The sequence below is a fragment of the Belonocnema kinseyi genome, chromosome 6 (genome assembly GCF_010883055.1).
Source record: "Belonocnema kinseyi isolate 2016_QV_RU_SX_M_011 chromosome 6, B_treatae_v1, whole genome shotgun sequence".
Classification (NCBI taxonomy): Eukaryota; Metazoa; Arthropoda; class Insecta; order Hymenoptera; family Cynipidae; genus Belonocnema; species Belonocnema kinseyi.
Window position 1 is genome coordinate 20458771 of NC_046662.1, and position 19393 is coordinate 20478163.

Genomic DNA, 19393 nt, shown 5'->3' on the forward strand with positions numbered 1-19393 from the left:
TTTTGACCCTTTTAGGTTAGAATATCTCGAAAACTGAGGGTGATGGAATTTTTCTGAGGTCAGATTCGGATTCAGTGCAGCAAAAACCTTCGGGTATAGTAGATCTGGTCTCTGGTTCTGAGAATTGTTGGCCTGTGTTATTTTTACATTCTCATTCCTGAGAATGTAATGTAATCGTCCAAATTTTCAATCTCTGGTTTTTAACGGATTGTTACGTTTCGTCACTCACAGAATCCGAAAACCATAAAATTTCATCGGTGTCTGCCTGTCTGTCTGTCTGTATGTCTGTATGTCTGTATATATGTTTACCTGAATGTTGTAGTCACGCTAACTTTTGAAGAATTTGTCCAATCAAGTCCGCATTTGATGTACTTCTGAAGGTCCCGAAAATAAAGGATAAGTTCGTTAATCAGATATTTCGAACCAAAATTTAAAAATTGAGAGCATTTTCAAAATTTCAAAATTTTTTTTTTAATTTTATAAATTGTTGTCAAAGTTTCTTATAGATGGGTAAAAGACTTGCAAATGCTCCAAATAGAATTTTTTATTTTAATGAAAATTAGAAAAGTTATATACTTTTAAAAATTTGAAAAATTTCAAAAAATAGAAAAAATTATTTTTTTTAGAGATGCAAAAATTTCATTCAAAATTTTCACCAGATACCAAATATATTTCAAAACTATTCTACCCGAATTTTTCGATTAGCCAAAATTTTTTAAATTATAGCATTCTGAACATTTTCAATTTTTTTTTAACTTATAAAAGTTTTTGTCAAAGTTTCTCATAGATGGGTCAAAGACTTGCAAATTATTCAAATTAAATGTTTAATTTTCAGGAAAATTGGAAAAATTATAGACTTTTCGAAAATTTGAAAATTTTCAAAAAATAGAAAAAAAAATTTTTTTCATAAATCCAAAAATATTTTCAAAAATTTTCAATAAATACCAAATACATTACAAACTATTCTAGCCGAATTTTTCAATTATCATACAATTTAAAAAATTAGAGCTTTTTCAACATTTTAGACAAATTTTTTTTCAAGTTTCAGAACATGTTGTCAGTGTCTCTAATACTTGACAAAAATACTTGCAAATTATCGAACTGACATTTTTAATTTGGATGAAAATTAAGAACTAAAAAGGTTTAGAATCTTTCAGTTGTCATTTTTTAGCTTCATACCTGATGACATTTCTGTAAAAATAACAATAAAATCCATGAATTAAACATTTTTAAAATATGAATTTGAAAAAGTAAATGCGTAATTAATAAAATTACTTGTGTTCAATCATTTATGGAAATTCTCGCAAATAAATTTTACGTGAAATATATGAATAGAATAATTTATTAAAATGAAATATGAAACACTCTGGATATATACTATTAAAACGAAATAGATGTGGACATTTGCCATATATTGGAATAATAATAATTATTTTTATGATACTCATCAATATATTGAGGAAGAATACCAGCATGACGATAGAAACACGAAAAAGGGACCCCATTTTACAGAGGGCAACTGACGAATTCTCTGCTATGCGCTTTTATTACGTATATAATCCATAGTATTATTTTACTCATATGCATGAGTATGACAGAGTATCTCTAATATGGATTCGAAATTGCGGTTAACTTATGAAACTTATTTTGAGCCGTCAAAAAATGCATACCAAATTACTACTCTAGTTCTAGGATTCTCTAAAATGCAAATATATATATATATATATATATATTATTTAATTATAATTACCTAGCATCTTTCCAACATCGTGAATCAAAATTAAACTCTATTTTAAATGAATAATCCGCTATAAAATTGATTTGTAAAAATTGTCGATTATTTAATTAAGTTTAATATCAAGGATATTGTAATTTTTTGTTTTAAAGAAACGTTTATCAATTATAAGTTTTAAATTCAATGCAGATGCTTTAAAAGTGTGCCGTTGTGTTATTGAAAAAAATATTTATCCAAAAGACATTCTTAGTTTATTCCTTAGAACAAATTTAAATATAGGGCGTTTTGTGGTTCAAATGGCATCGTGCTTTTCTTATGTCTTATATATGTTATGTACCAAAGAGTCATCGATAAGGCATCTTTAGTTGATTTCGTAAAAAAATTAGGCATAATACTTGAAAAATACATATAATAAAATAAAAAATTTTCTTATAATAATCTTGCAGGACATTCAAAAAGAAACATTTTCTTATCATTAACTTTTTTTATATCGTGCGTTATTTGGCTTAACAATTTCATGTTTGTTTGTTTTTTCGAATTTTATATGTGCTATAACTCTGGTATTTTTTGTTATCAAAAAAGTCACACAGAGAAATTGTTTGAATAACCTTACAGAGAATTTTTTTAATCTTGAAAAAGTTAAATCTAGTACCTTCTCTGATGAGAATGTAAGAATGACTTTTCTACCACAAAATATGACTTTTTAACCAAATAACTTAATTTTTAACCTAAAGAGATTAATTTTTAACAAAGAAATGTATTACTTGATTTTTAAAACAAAAATATGAATTATTGTTTTCAATTACGAATTTCCTGCAACAAGCTAGTTAAATTTTTATATACACAGTTGCGTTTTTATTTTAAAAATATCATTTTTCAATAAAATAGTTAAACTTGGAACTAAAGGGATGTTATCTCAACTGAAAATATGAATCTTAAAAAAAAGATTTCTTAACAAAGTGTTTCTACCAAAATTTTCAAACAAAATAGTTGAATCCACAACCAAAGAAGATTTTTTTTCAACCAAACAGTTGCATTCTTATCCAATACAGTTAAAATTTCTTCTAAAACATGTGCATTTTCTAATCAAAAAGACAAATTTTCAAGACAAATATTTGATTTCCAGCCACAAAAGATTCTAGTTTGATTCTTTAGCACCAAAATACGAGTTTTTAAAAAGAAGTAGATTTTTACGAAAGTACTTGGTGAATTTGCAAACAAAAAATTGCATTTTCATCCAAGAAAGATGAAGTTTCTACTAAAACAGATTAATTATCAAATAAAAATTTGTTTAAATGAATTTTAAATAAAAAATAATGTTTCTAAAAAATAGTTGAATTTTCATCCAAAAAGGATCACTTCTTGATGAAATTGTGGAATTTTCAACAAAAAATGATGAATTTTATTAAAGAAAATTGCAATCTCTAATAAAATGGATGAATTTTAAATTAAATTGTTTTTCAAAAGTTGAATTTGATTTCGGAAGGTATTTTCAGTTGACCTTTTAACACTAAAATATGCATTTTATTTCAAGAGTAAATTTTCTATGAGAAGAATTGAATTTTCAACCCAAAAAAACGAAAGTTCATCAAAACAGTTGGATTTTCAACAAAAAAAAATGATTTTTGAACAAAATAATTATTGAATTTGTAACCAAGTAGTTGTATTTTTCTGCAAGAAATGTGAAATTTCAACTAAAGCAGATTAATTTTTGAAACGAAAAGAATGATTGAATAAAAAAATTTTATTTAAAAGAGATTTAAGTTTAACCTTTTAACATCAAAATATTAGTTTTAAGTAAGAACTGAATTTTCTACGGCGGTACTTGAATTTTCTCTCAAAAAGACGAATTTTCAACAAATCTGTTGAATTTTGAATCAAAAGAGATGACCTCTTAATAAAATTATTGTTAAATCTTTAATCAAATAGTTGCAGTTTTATCCGAAAAAGATGAAATTTCTACTAAAGCTACTTAATTATTAAACCAAGAGATACATTTTCAACAACACAATTTTTCGGTTTGTTTTTCAATACCAAGTTATGAATTTTAAACAAAAAGTAAACTTTTTACGAATATAGTTGTATTTTCCAACCGAAAAGTCGAATATTCAATAAAGCAGTTGAATTTTCAACTAAAACAGGTTATTTTTTAAACAAATGTGTTGAATTTTCAAGCAATTTCAAATTTATTCTTCTTGACAGTTTTTAAAAGTTATAAAAATTCCCTGAGTTTTACAACAATTTTTTTTATAAATCCCTGACTTTTCCCTGAACAATAAAATTCCCTGACTTAAAAAAAAATAGTTGTTGGCTAGGTTCTTTCTTCACTCACCAGATTTATTTGGTACGTAAAGTTAAATTCAAATTAACTTTCTGGACTTTCTGAGAATTCATGTATTTTTTATTTTCATTCATTCATTTCATTTTATTTCATTTCATTTTATTTTCAGTAGAAAGTTAATCTTCTTGGTTGAAACTTCATCTTTTTGGTTCAAAACATAACTGGTTTGTTGAACATTCGTCTTTTTGGATAGTATATTCATCCTTTCGAATTAATAATACATTTTTTGTTAGAAAACTCATATTTTTCTTGAAAAATCATATTTTATCGGTTGAAAGCTCATTCTTTCTAATTGGAAAGACTAATATTAAATTTTTGGTTTAGTATTTGAAGGGATGCAATACAGAACCAGATAACCAACATTTTTTCGAAAATGGGCCTTTTGCATAAAAAATTCATCAAAAATGAAATACATATTGTGTTTAAAGGTTTTTGTTAAAAGCTCGTTTTTGTTATAGTAATAGAAAGTTTGTTATTACAAAATCAGAAAACTGACCAACCAAATTCCAATCTACGATTTTAAATCATCATTTTCTACAAAAAGCCACTCTTATAAGGTTGTTTTTTCTTATCTTTTTGCCTTGCGTGCTTTTTTTTAGAACTTTCAAACAAAAAAATATCTCGGTCACGGTGCGATACCGTCACACTAAATCTTCATTTTCCCGGAACAGAATCATTTTTTTGGGTGAAACTTTTTTTAATTGAGAAATAGATATTTCGTTGCTATCTTAAGACGAGTATCAAAAACCATGATATTTGAACCTCCAAATTCTTGAATGATTTTTATTTTTTGTGTTAACTGAAAATTGTACATTTTATCGTAATTGGCAACCAAGCCTGCTCCAATGTTAGGTTCTTATCACTTTAAAATTGTGAACTTTTACATTTTCTTTCTCGGACGGGATAATACTTTTTAATCGTACTTTTTTACGTCAATCAATTATTCAAGTCATCTTTTTTTATCGAAAATTTATATTTTGTTGAACATTAGTATTTTTAAATAAAAAGTTCATCTTTTGTCAGAAAAGTCACATTTTTTGTTAAAAATTCATCTTTCCAGGTTGATAATTGAACTCCTTGGTTTAAAGTTGAACTTTTTCATTAAAAATTCATTTTCTTGGTGGAAGGTTCATAATTTTAGTAGAAAATTCAGCTATTTTGTTAAAAAAAATAAGCTTTTTGTTGAATATTCATATTGCTAGGTTGGAAGCTCAACTATTTGGTACAAAATTCGTCCTCTAGTCATGAAAATTGACCTCTTTTTTATAGAAAGTTCGTAATTTTTGCTTAAAAATTCAACAAGATGGTTGAAATTTCACCTATTTGATAAACAATTCAACTCTTTTGTATGAAATTCGCTTTTGTAACATGAAATATTTTTTTCCATGAAAATTTAACTACATATTCTACTTTTTGTTGAAGAGTGCTCTTACTTAGACTGATAATTCAACTATTTACTTGAATTTTTTGTAGAAAATTAATCTTTTCGATTGAAATTCAAATACTTAGTTCAAAATGTATGCAATTTGTTGAAAATTTATTTTTAACTTAATTTTTGTTGTTAAAAATACAACTCTTGGGTTCAAAATTAATTTTTATCAGTTAAGGATTAGTGTCTTTTTTTTAATTCGTCTTTTTTGTTAGAATTCAATTGTTTTTTCAATTGAAGCTTAACATTCTTTTTTGTTGAAATATCAGCTATCACATTTTTTGTTAAAAATTAATCCTTTTTGGTCAAAAGTTCAACTCCCTGTTGACAGTTAAACTGCATTCTTAAAAATTAATTATTTTTTTGTTGAAGATTTATATTTTTTGTAGAGTTCTTTAAACTGAAAATTAAACTATTTTGTTAAAAATGAATATTTTTGTTGAAATTTCATATTTTGGGGATGAAAGTTCAACTATTTTGTATAGAAAATTCGTTGTTTATCTTGGAAATTCAACAATTTGGTAGCATATTAATTCTCTGTATAAAAATTATTTTTAATTAAAATTTAAGTGTTCAATTTGTTTTTCAAATTAATTTTTGTAAAGTAATACAATTAAACTATATTTTTGAAAATGTATAGAATAAATAGCCTCAAACTTGTAACTTCTAATAAGAATAAATATATTTGAAGAAACAAAATGGTTGATTTAATTAAATACATGATTTTTCAGTACTTAAATCACTCTGTCGGTCATTTAAATTTTAAATCTTTAAATCCATAAATCTCCATTTCTTTTTTTATCCTTTCTAAAAAAAAACGCCAGCAAAAAAGCTTTGTTTCTTTTCTGCCAAGTTGCACGTGGTTCCGGTCACGTTCCATTTTTTATCGTTCCTATCTTTCTCCGTTGCAGTTGCAGCAGGAATTCCTCCCCCAGGGGATCATGGGAAAACACCTGTTGCTAATTCGTGGCGGGAAAAGCTCTCTCAGTTTGAAAATTTCAATGTCGATCCCATCTCTCCTGGACTACTTGAAAGTTTGGAATTTCGAAAAACCAGGACTGACTGACGATCTCCAGATCTAAGGGAACGGAAGTCCCGCACTCTTGAATTTATCATTAATCAGCAAGTGAACACCCTACAGTGATGTTATAAACTTAGAAACGGTTGGAATTCGTAATGGCTGCCGGTGCCGTCGGCAAGCGTCGGTTTTTCGGCTTTCAACTTTTCAGTACGGGATGTGGATGTCATGTTCGTTGTTTTTGAATGCGAAGAAGTGTCGTTTGGGGACGATCGGCTAAAAAGGCAATGCGTGAGGAGTGCACTAATTGTTTCGAGTCGATTTATCCATTTCGCGTCTAAAGAGGGCGTCAAGTAGCTGCTCGCCTACCGAGCCAGAAAATCGAGGACACGAGTGCTCTGGGTAGACGAGCCCAGGAGTCTCGCAAAAGATCATCCTCGACCTTGTCCTCCTCGGCGAGGGATCTTCAATCTTGAAAACTGCTTCCCAAACGAGCGACGAGAATCGATTTCAATATAGCAGGGGTAAAAAGGTAAGTTTCTGTTCACGTTTCTTCATCGCACTGTTGCTCTTTTCTCTTTTTTTTTTGTCTTTCACGAGCCCGAGTTGTCGAGGTCATGGTCCGAAAATTCGAGGACGAGTTTCATAAAAGAGAATCCTTGGGGACAAAGTGGATAAATCGAGATTTGTTGGGCCCCTTTTGTATGTCAATCGGTCATCCGTCATTTTCGTTCGGTCTTGTTTTGGTGTCTTTTTATTTGTTTTGGAAAGAGCGGATTGTTTTGTATTAATAGCGTACAGTAGTTGAGATTAATGAACTGACTGAGGAAAATGAGATTACTTGAGGAGTTTATGAACAAGCGAAATGAATAAAGATTCTTTGTTTTATAGAGTTTAAGGAGATTTAGGTTAAGACAGGTCAAGGTTTATATTGGAGGTTAGAATCGTTAAAGTCTTGTAATTTGAGAAGATTGTTAACTTTTGATTTAAATTTAACAATTTTCGAATTCGAAAACAAGTGATTCTTGCAATGGGAATATTTTTTGTGTTTCAGACTTCATACTCTTTATTCTATTCTCTTATTTATTCATTTTCAAAGAATTTGTCTTTTTCCCGTTTTCAAGAAACTTCTGATTTTTCTCCTTTTTCGCCTAAATTCGATCTGAAGTAGATAGAAAAGTCATATTTATTTTTTGAAAGTAAAAGCTTTATTTAATCAGTCCTAAAAAATCCTTGTAGGTTAAAAATTTAACTTTTTTGTTGAAAATCTAATTATTTTGTTGAAGTTCAACCACTTTGTTCAAAAGTAATTTTTTTTTTCAAATCGAAACTTCAGCCATTCAGTAGAGCATCAGTCTTTTTGGATACAAAGTGCGTCCTTTTGGATTGAAAATTCATCCTTTGGTAGAAAAGGCAAATTTTTTTCTTGAAATTTAATTCTATTTAAATAAAAAGTCTACTATTATATTCTTGGTTCAGAATTCATCTCTTTTCGGGAAAATCTAATTTTTAGTTAAAAGTTTAACTGATTTGTTGAATATTCGTCTGTTTGAATAGAAAATTCATCCTTTTAGATTGAAAATGAATCTTTTTGTATAAATCATAGTTTTCGGTTGATTGTTCATTATTATACTATTTGGTAAAAAAACATAAACTATTTTAATATAAAATCATCTTTTTTCATCGAAAATATAACTGTTTTGTTGCATATTCGTTTTTAAATAGAAAATATATCGTTTGAATAGTTAAAAAAAGTTTAAAAAGTCATATTTTTGTTGTTGAAAATTCATCTTTGTTTGATTGAAAGTTCGTGCTTTTTATGTCATTCAGAAGACCCCAATTCTATTTTTGATTAAGAATTGATCTTGATTGATAGAAAATTCGTCCGTTTGAATGAAAAATTCATTTTTTGGTAGAAAAGTCATATTCTTTAATTTAATTATTTTTAATTGTAAAGTCTACTATTATATTTTTGGTTCGGAATTCATCTCCTCGGTTTAAAATTTTTATATTTGATTGAAAATGTAACTATTTTTATACAGTCATATTTTTTATCGAAAATTATAATTTTGCTGAATATTCTTTTTGGGTAGAAAATTCATTCTTTTAATTGAAAAATCTACTTTTATATTTTTGATTCAGATTTTTTTTTGGTTGAAAATGTAATTATTTTGTTCAAAGTTTAACTATTTTGATACAAAGTCATATTTCTTTATCGAAGATTTAACATTTTTTTTTTGATTATTCATCTTTTTGGTAAAAAAATTCATCTTCGGATAGAAAATTTATATTTTGTATAGAAAAGTCATATTTTTCATTGAAGATTCATCTATATTGGTTGTAAATTCATCTTTTTTGGTTAATTGTTCATTCTTTTTAAATGAAAAGTCTACCATTGTGTTTTTGTTTTACAATTAATCTCTTTAGGTTCCAATTTCTACTATTTGATTGAAAATTTAACTGTTTTGTTGAACATTCATCTTTTGGTATAGAAAAGTGATCTGTTTTTGTTGAGTATTAATTCTTTTCAATTAAAAAGTCAATTTTTAAATTTTCTTTCTAATTCATCCTTTTTGCTTCAAAGTTCTACTATTTGGTTGGAAATTTAATTATTTTACTGAAAATTCAAGTATTTAGTTAAAAAAATCATTGTTTTGCTGAAATTTTAATTGTTTTATTGAACATTCGTTTTTTAGATAGAAAATTCGTCCTTTTAAAATGAAAATTGATGTTTGGATAGAAAAGTTATATTTTTTGTATGAAAAGTCTACTATTATATTTTTGGTTAAAAATGTATCTGTCTTGATTACAAATTTTACTGTTTTGTTAAAAATGTTACGTTATTTAATATTTAATCTTTTTTTTAAGTAGGAATTTTTTTGGGTCAAAATGCAATTCTTTTTGCTTGAAGTTAAATCTTTTTTGTTTGAAACTTCGGTCATTTTTCTTAAAATTCACCTTCGTAGGTTGAATAATTAATTATATATTTATATTAAAACTTCTGACATTTTTGTTGGAAGTTTATTTTTTTTTGTGTTTAAAAGTCAAACGTGTTCTAAAAACATCGACACAGATAGACAGTTTCTTTTAATTAATATTTAATAAAACGGAAATTTAAACAATCTGTATATTTAATCAAACGATGTAATTTAATGTTAATATCTAAATTATCTGCACGTGACTAAAAAGTATATTTCATATCGCCCTTGATGAAGTGAATTTAAAAAATTCATATTTTTATATTCAGAATGGCTTAATCTTTAATTAAAAAAGTGATTAAATGTGTCATTATTTTATGCGATATAATCTGTATTACAACCTGCTTTCTTAAAATAATTTAATTGGAATTTTCATTTGAAGAAAATTTAATAAATTGCTGACATTAATGATTTCATAATTAACCTTATGAGATTTTTATGATCTCTGACAAAACAGATTTCGATTCCATCTAAAATAATTCCTATTTACAAAAACCTGGATATATATGAATAATTTTCATAACTTTATACATATTATGAATGAAATATGGAAGCTTTTTATTATTTTTAAATTTTAAATGCACAATATGTTATCGTACAATTTTTAAAAATTGTTATACAAATTATTTGTTTCAAGATTTTAATATAAGAATTACTTTATAATTTCCAAATTTAAATCCTAAAATATAAATATTTTAGTAATGCCAAATGATAATTATCTACAGCCAATTTCCATCTATCTTAAGTAGGACAATTAAAATAAAATATTCAATTTTTAATGTTGAATAGATTAATTTTTAATGTTGAAGAGATTAATTTTTAAATCTGAAGAATATTTAAGTCTTAATTTTAACATGCAATATTTCCTATTTACTTTCACTTTAAAGTGTTAAATACCTACTTTTCTAAAAATATACGATGTTAATTAAACTTGTATTTTTGTAACATAATTATTAATTTGAAATGTTACGTAGTTAGTTCAGTAAAAATATATTCGAGTGCAAAGGATCATAAACGATAAGATAGTTCATAATCTTGCTTTTAAGCTGAAAATATCCATAATTTGCTTGACCACTATTTACTTGTGAAAATTGTATTGAAACTTAATATAAAATGGTAAAGTTTATATTTTAAATTATCCTGATTACCTTTTTTTAGTTCATAAACTCAAACTGTAAAGAACCACATATAAGACTTCCCTAATTTATTTATAATTGGAGGAAAGAAATTTTTGTGGAAATAAAATAGTAATTTCATTATACAAGTTTCCCAGTTGTTGCCTTTTTGAGATACATTAAATTATATGGCATTTAAATTTAAAAGTTCTTGAATTTTTCAAATTTAATTAACTTTAAAACTGAAAACAAGTGAAATCTTTTTATTAGTCCAATTTCCTCCCGACACATAACTTCAGTTTTACAACTTTTCCAAGGTAACCTTTCCAGATATAGGAAACTGATTTTAAAAGTCTGATACCAGCCTTGTTGAAAATGCATTGATGCTAAATTCGAATTATGACCACAATTCTTTATTAAGCCTGAAGACTAATTTACTTACACTCAAGCCTTGAATAAAAACCGAATATCTGCCAAAATTCTGATTCGCTACACTAGCGTGGCTAATTGCCAATCTGATAAATTGGTACAATTCTTAGATACTCCCACGTATCAAAAAGTTTCATCAGTTTCTTCACTTCCTTTCATACTAACAGGCTTCACGGAAATGACTGAATTTATTTTTTGACCGGTAATTTTACAAATTTGTAGAAAATAAATCTGTCCAAGTTTAATTTCAACAGTTTTTTAAAAATAATAATTTGAATTGTTATATTTTTCAATTATGATATCAATTAGTTTACAATTCTTAATTCAAAAATCTCTCACTTAAAAATTTTCAATTTTAGATTTTAATTTTTAAATATACATTTTTCATTTAAAGAATTTTAGAAAGCAGTTTTAAAGACTCAAAAAATAAAAAAATTAGAAGCATTTGAAATCGATACTTTTGGATAAAAAGACTATTTCATTGATCAACTATGAATATAAATTCTAATGTTTTTTTTAATTAAACTGTACATTAAGGATTAACAAATGAATATTAATTGATTTTACAAGAAGATTCGAAATCAGTTCGAAATTTAAGAACTTAATGATTTTAACGTTAAAGATTAACGGATTCAATTGGAAAGTCGTACAGTTAAAAAATGTAAACGCTGGATTGAAACTTCATAAACTATTTGAAATTTGTTAAATAATTTCAAAACAATATATTCATAATTAAATAATTTGATTAAATTAGAAATATTATTTAACTCTAAAATTTGAAATTTTAAAATTGTAAATTTTCTAATTGAGAAAAATAACAATTGCTTAACATTTAGAAATACTTGACTGTTTATTAAAAATCAGTAATTATAAATTAATTATTCAAAATTAAACATAAAAACTAAACTTTGGGCGTTACAATTTCATTGTTCAATTTCATTCATTGTTTCATAGACTTTTTATTTTGAAAAATTAATTACAAGGGAATATTTAAAAGATTACCAAAGTTGTCAAAAATGAACCTGGAAGATTTTAAGCAAATATTTTTAATTTTGCAGGTTTAAAAAAAACGCTACGAAAAATTCGAATAATTTTGAAAGATATTGAAAGATGTTTAAACTAATAAAAACAAAAATAATTGAACTACTGATTTAAGAAGTGTTCAGTTTATAACAAAACTGTAATCGTTCAATTTTAATTATTTCTAGATTAAAAATGTTTAAAATGATTTGCAGCTCAGTTTTTATTAATTCAAATCAACATTTATTTAGCTTTATAAAATTTAAATGTTTACATTCATTGGCCGTGAAAAATGTTTTCGGACCTAGGATTTCGATGATTTTAAAAGGTTTTTAAAACTCTCAATGTATTTTAATACATTTTCTAGTATTTCAAGAAATATTATAGATTTTTGCGGGTTTTTATAATATTTTGGTGGATTCCAAAGAATTTATTCACGAGAAGTGATGTGTTTTGTAGGATTTCAAAGGATTTTAAATATTTCAGGTAATCTTAAACGATTCTTACAAATGTTTAATTGATTTCAATAATTTTAAGGGGTTTCAAAGCGTTTGGAATATTTCCGAAAGTTTAAATGAATGAAATATTTTTTCCTTGTTCTGTTTTATCTACAAGGATCTACAAGGTTTTAAGTTATTTAAAAAGATTTCACAGGTTTTTAAGATTTCCGAGAATTTCAATGAATTTAAGGGATTCTAAATTTCTCAATGTATTTTAATATTTTAATAAAAAATTTTAATACATTTTCCAAGAATGCAGGAAATATCATAGAATTTCACGGGATTTTATCATATTTTTGTGAATTTTAAAGAATTTATGCACGAGAAGTCAAGTATTTTGTAGGGTTTCAAAGATTTGATGAGATAAATTATTTTTTGGAATCCGCCTGTATTCTTATTAATCTATCCTGAATTCGTTTACATTGTTTGGATTTCTTTTGAATTGCTTAATTCACTTGGATTCTTCTAAATTTACTCAATTCTACTTAATTCAATAGATTTTTTCGAATGTTCAAAAGTTCTCATTTAATTGATCCAGGTGGATCAATTTGCAAAATAGACATTTCAACTTTGAAATATTGTAGGGTATTTACAAATATTGCAAGGCGTCTTCAAAACATTAAAAGAATTTAAAGAATTTTCCAGCGATTTTAATCATTTAGGCAGTTTCCAAAAATTTGCATGCGGTTGTGAAGAATTTCCTAGAGTTTTGGAAGATATGGTACGATTTGACTTGACCCAATAGTTTTTAAGATATTTTAAAGGATTCCAAAAGGGTTTATAACATTTCCGTGGATTTCAATGATATTTACTGATTTTAAAAGTCCACAAGAACTTCAGCGAGGTACAAGATTCTTTAATACTTTTTCCAAGGTTTCCGGAGGTATCAGATTTCATGTAATTTCTGAAGCATAAAATTTTAGGTCTGGATTTTAGGGAATTTTTTGGAATTTTTGGTCGATTTTTCAATATTTTGAGGGTTGAAAACGGGGTGTTCCGGATGAGATAGGGTAATGAAACTTTTTTTAGTGTCTTTGGACATCAGATGGAACCATTCTAAAGCATAAAATTTTAGGTCTGGATTTTAGGGAATTTTTTTTCGATTTTTCAATATTTTGGGGGTTGAAAACGGGGTGTTCCGGATAAAATAGGGTAATGAAACTTTTTTTAGTGTCTTTGGAAATCAGATGGAACCATTCTGAAGCATAAAATTTTATGTCTGGATTTTAGGGAATTTTTGGTCGATTTTTCAATATTTTGAGGGTTGAAAACGGGGTGTTCCGGGTGAAATAGGGGAATGAAACTTTTTTTAGTGTCTTTGGACATCAGATGGAACCATTCTGAAGCATAAAATTTTAGGTCTGGATTTTAGGGAATTTTTTGGAATTTTTGGTCGATGTTTTAATATTTGGGGGGTTGAAAACGGAGTGTTCCGGATGAGATAGGGTAATGAAACTTTTTTTAGTGTCTTTGGACATCAGATGGAACCATTCTAAAGCATAACATTTTAGGGAATTTTTTGGAATTTTTGGTCGATTTTTCAATATTTTGTTTGAGGGTTGAAAACGGGGTGTTCCGGATAAAATAGGGTAATGAAACTTTTTTTAGTGTCTTTGGACATTAGATGGAACCATTCTGAAGCATAAAATTTTAGGTCTGGATTTTAGAGAATTTTTTGGAATTTTTTGTCGATTTTTCAATATTTGGGGGGTTGAAAACGGGGTGTTCCGGATGAAATAGGGTAATGAAACTTTTTTTAGTGTCTTTGGAAATCAGATGGAACCATTCTGAAGCATAAAATTTTATGTCTGGATTTTAGGGAATTTTTTGGAATTTTTGGTCGATTTTTCAATATTTTGAGGGTTGAAAACGGGGTGTTCCGGGTGAAATAGGGGAATGAAACTTTTTTTAGTGTCTTTGGACATCAGATGGAACCATTCTGAAGCATAAAATTTTAGGTCTGGATTTTAGGGAATTTTTTGGAATTTTTGGTCGATGTTTTAATATTTGGGGGGTTGAAAACGGGGTGTTCCGGATGAGATAGGGTAATGAAACTTTTTTTAGTGTCTTTGGACATCGGATGAAAACATTCTAAAGCATAAAATTTCAGGTCTTGAAGTTAGGGGACTTTGTAAGCATTTTTTTCAGTTTCATTATATTAGGGGTTGAAAACGAGGGTGTTCCGGATGAGATAGGGGAATAAAACTTGTTTTATCATCTTTGAACGTTAAGTAGAACGATTCTGAAGCATAAAATTTTAGGTCTGGATGTTAGAGGATTTTTCCCGATTTTTCGCTGTCAGGGGTTGAAAACGAGGGTGTTCCGGGTGAGATAGGGGGTTGAAACTTTTGCGGGTACCTTTTTTCATGAAATAGACCTATCTGAAACTTTTAAATTTTAGGTCTCGCACAAAAAAATTTTTTTGTAAATTCGTTTTTTTAAAACGTTGCAAACATCAGCGAGGTAATTCCTCTAAATTCTCTCAAATGTTCTGAAATAAATTGATTTTTTGGATTTAAAAAAAATTTGTCCAATAGATTTGGATTGTTTTGTAGTTATTAGTCATTTTTTTAGTTAGAAATTAATAGGGTTTCACAGATTTTAAGAAAATTGGAATTATTATTTGGAATTCACTCTGAATTCTTATTAATTTATTCTGAATTCTTGTAAATTCTTTGGAATTACTTTGAATTTTGTAATTCACTTGAATTCTTCTAAATTTACTCAACTCTACTTAATTTAAAGAATTTTTAAAACAAATTTTTAAAGTTTTTATCTAATTAATCCTGAAGTCTTATAACCTAACCTTGAATTCCTAAACATTTCCTTGCATTTTTAAAGTTATTTTCAAAGTTACTGAATTTAATAAATTTTGTTTCTTATTTTTAAATTGTTTTCTATTCATTTGATTTTTTTTAAATTTCCCTTGAATTTACATAAAATTTGTCTATCTTTATACCAATTTTAAGGAAATCAATAGAACGTTTTTGACTTCTCTCATTTTTTCCAATACATTTGAATTCTTTTGAATTTAACTTGAATTGTTTTAAAGTTTTATGAATTTATTCTGAATTTTGTACCTTTTGAACGAGAAAAAATTACCCTGTAAGCGATACAATAAGTATCCTTTGGTTCCTATTTTTCATTTCATATAGGGACTCTGAGGCCTGTACTGACGAACGAAATTTGTAAAGTCCTTCCTTGTATTCAAATTTGTGTCATATCTTTTTGCAGATATCGACTCTTTCTGATTAATTATGACAAAGAATAATAATGACCACTGTACCATGATTCATCAATATACGACATGAAGTCACAGAATACTTTTCAAACTCAGGAAAAACGAAACAACATGGTAGACCAGACCGAGGAGGCTAACGAAAAATACGACGAGTTCGATACAGTTAAAATGCCAATTGTAAGATCGCTCAGTAAGAGTCCGCTAAGTGATGAAGGGATCGAAACTGATTCGGAAAGAAAAAGAGCAATGATGGGACGTTGCTGGAGTTTGGATTCGGCTGTTCCAAGCGATGAGGATATTTCCCAAGGTGTTCAACAGAGCAGGCAAAATAAACTGCAAGTTACGAGATGTTGCAGTTCGGACAGTGCTGTTCTCAGTGATGATGATCAAGTCAAAGGTAGATATAAAAAAAAACTATCTACTATATTTCGTTTTTGTTCCACTAAGTACAATGTTTTTAAATTACTCTTATCTCTTCTTCAAATGATCCAAACCAGGCAAGCTATCTAGATTCATTAAAACTTTAGTCCCTTTAACTATGAATTATTTCAGACTTCTAACTCTTTTCCCTGTTCTGCTCTTTTCCCCTTTTTTGGTTGTTGATGAATTCCTCTTTTTTCCCGTTTTCAAGGAACTTATACTTTCACTGTTTTTTTTCTTTGCTTAAATTCAAACAGAATTAATGCAACCCAATAAGAAAATACGACATTTTTTGTTGTTGAAAATTAATTCTTTTTAATTAGAAAGTTTACGATTATCTTTTTAGTGCAGAATATATCTCTTTTGGTTCAAACTTCTACTATGTGGTTAAAAATTCAACTGTTTCGGATAGAAAAGTCATCTTTCTGGGTTAAACATGAATTTTTTCAACGATAATTCAACTTTTCTGATTAAATATTTAAGTGTTATTTTTAAAAAACCATCTTTTTGACTTCAGGATTCAGCTATTTATTTTTTGGGTCAAGTTTAATCTTTTTCTTTTTGAAAATTCGATCATTGGGTTGAAAATTCATCTTTTTAGGTTGTAAATTGAACTATTTGGTTGAAAAGTGAACTACTTGGTTGAAAATTCAATTATTTGTTTGAAAATTAAACCATTTTGTTTAATATTCATCTTCTCTTGTCGGGAAATTCATTTATTTTTTTGACAATATGCATTTTTTAGATCAAGTGAGGAGAAATGAGGGTGTTGAATAGAGGAAGTGAGGGGCAGGAAATTAAGGAAAATATGGGAAGTGTGGAGCGTGAAAGTTGGGCTAGTGTGGAGAACTATGTGAAGTGAGAGGTGGGAAGGGAAAGTAGGGGAAGTAAGGAGAAAGGGGGGATTCGGGTAGTAGGGATGGGTTAGCTGGGAATTAACAAGAGGGGAAGTAGAGAAGGAAGAAGTTTCGGAAGTGAAGGATGAAATTTGGACGGGGAAGTAAGGCAAGTGAAGAGATATGAGGGGAGAAAGGTGATAGAAAATGAGGGGAGAAGAAATTAGAGAGGTAATCTAGGGGCAATGTGGAATGAGAAAGTAGGGTAAGTATGGGAAATGAGGGGTGTTGAAGTAAAGAAATTGAGGGGAAATAAGGGGCAGTGTGCGTGAGTAGGGAAGAGGATGTTATGCCTGGGGAAGGGTAGTAGGCGTGGGGAAGTTTTAGATGGAGAAGTGAGAAGAGGGGGGAAGAAGTTTGTTAAGACACGGTTAGAGTTACTGAGGGGTGAGAAAGAAGGGAATAAATGGGAAATGAGGGGAGGGGAAATATGTAAAGTATGGGGAGAGAAAGGTTGAGAAGTAAGTTAAAATGAAGGGTGGATTAGTTGGGTAGTGAGCTTGAGTGGGGAAGACGAAGTAATGTCTGGGGAAGGGTAGTAGGGGTAGGGAAGTTTTAGATTGGGAAGTGAGAAGAGAAGAAGTTGGTTAAGAGAAGGGTGGAGTGAAGGGAGGGTAAATGAGAGAGGAAATCTAGGGGTAGTGAGGGGTAAGAAAGTAGGAAAAGTACGGAAAATAAAGGGTGTGGAAGTAGGGAAACTGAAGGGAAATGAGGGGAGGGGAAATATCTGAAGTGTAGGGAGGGAAGGTTGGGGAAGTAAGTTAAAATGTGGGGGGGGATTAGTTGGGTAGTGCGGGTGAGTAGGGAAGGGAAAGTAATGTAATGGAAAGGTGGTAGGGAAAGGGGAGTGTTAGTTGTGGAAGTGGGAAGAGGGGGAAAAACTTGGATAAGAGAAGGTTGGAGAGAGAAGAGGGGAAGTGATGGCTGGAGAAGGACAGTAGGGGAAGGTGAGTGTTAGCTCTTGACAAGGAGGTTTAAACAACCTAATTAATAATCTACACTATGTACAATCAATCACAAAAGTCGACAATTTTTAAAATGATTTAGAAAATCAAAAAAAAGAGATCTATTATTGATTTCTGGAAATCTTGACGGAAGCTTCTAAGTGTCTTTCAGAAAAAATAATTCAGGTTAAAATTGTTTACTTGACAGTTGTTATTTAGACTTTTAATTTTTGCTTTCTCTTTAGGGAAAGGTTACAATTCTTATGCAATCCCAATGGTCAAGGCATCATTTTATTCTTTGAAGGATTTTCTATAATTCTATTTGAGTGATGTTAATTAAAATTTAAAGTATCATTGTTTATATCAAAAATAACTGTATGATTTATAAATGAATGTTTTTTAATAAAATTCACCTAAATAGAAATCTATAGAATCCTTCGAAGAATAAAATAAGGCCTTGTTCATTAGGATTAAATAAGAATTGTAACTTTTCCGTAAATAAAAAGGAAAACTAAACCTGTAAAAGACTACTGTTAAATAAACATTTTCAACTTGAATTATTGTACGTAGTGTACATCCTGAATGTTTTAATATGTTACGAAAACCTAATTTGGATATGCGCGGCGACTACTTTGGTGAATTTTTGGTAGAAAATTCGTCTTTTTGGATTGAAAGTCAGCTTTTTTGGTAGAAAGGTAATATGTTTTCTTGGAAATTCATCTTTCATCTAAATATTTTGTTGAAAATTTGTCACTTCTGCTTCAAAATTCCCATTTTTTTGGTAGAAAAGTGATATTTTAAAATTGAAAATTCGTCTTTTTTGGTTGAAAATGATAAACTACTTTATTTTTCGTTGCTTTTTTAATTGAAAATTTAACTGTTTGAAGTACTGAAATGTCCCTTTGGACGAATTAAACGGTTTTATATTTTTGGCTGGAAAATTCAACAATTTGGTTTAGTTATTTTTCTTACTTTACTGAAAAATCTTATTTGAAAATTTAACTCTGCTGTTAAAAAATCGTCTTTATGGTTTGAAGTTTCATCTCTTTTAGTATAAATTCCATCTTTCTCATTTTTAAAAATTCATTTCTCAAGCTAAAAATTCAACTATTCGGGTTTCAAATTCAACAGTTTTCTATAACAGTCGACTTTTTAGCTTGGAATTCATCTATTTTTGATATAATTCGTCAATTTTGGTTGTTTTTAACTGTTTTTAAATGAAAAATTAAAATATTTTTTGCTTCAAAAGTCAACTATTATATTTTTCATTGAGAATTCTTCTTTTTTACATTCTCATCAGAGAAGGTATTAGATTTATGTAAAATTT

The 19393-nt window shown here is 28.1% G+C and overlaps 1 protein-coding gene across 3 annotated transcripts in view; it reads left to right on the forward strand.

Moving 5' to 3' along the window:
- The window catches only part of LOC117174566 (inositol-trisphosphate 3-kinase B), a 157529-nt gene that overhangs the window by 34414 nt on the left and 103722 nt on the right, over window positions 1–19393 (forward strand). The window contains exons 2-3 of one of the 3 annotated variants that reach the window (XM_033363787.1): window positions 6417–7055; window positions 15800–16203. In XM_033363787.1, coding sequence (XP_033219678.1) covers window positions 15873–16203 — 331 coding nt within the window. In that variant the 5' untranslated portion in view covers window positions 6417–7055; window positions 15800–15872. The remainder of the gene's footprint in view (window positions 1–6416; window positions 7056–15799; window positions 16204–19393) is intronic. The other 2 variants (XM_033363788.1, XM_033363789.1) reach the window with 2 other exon arrangements.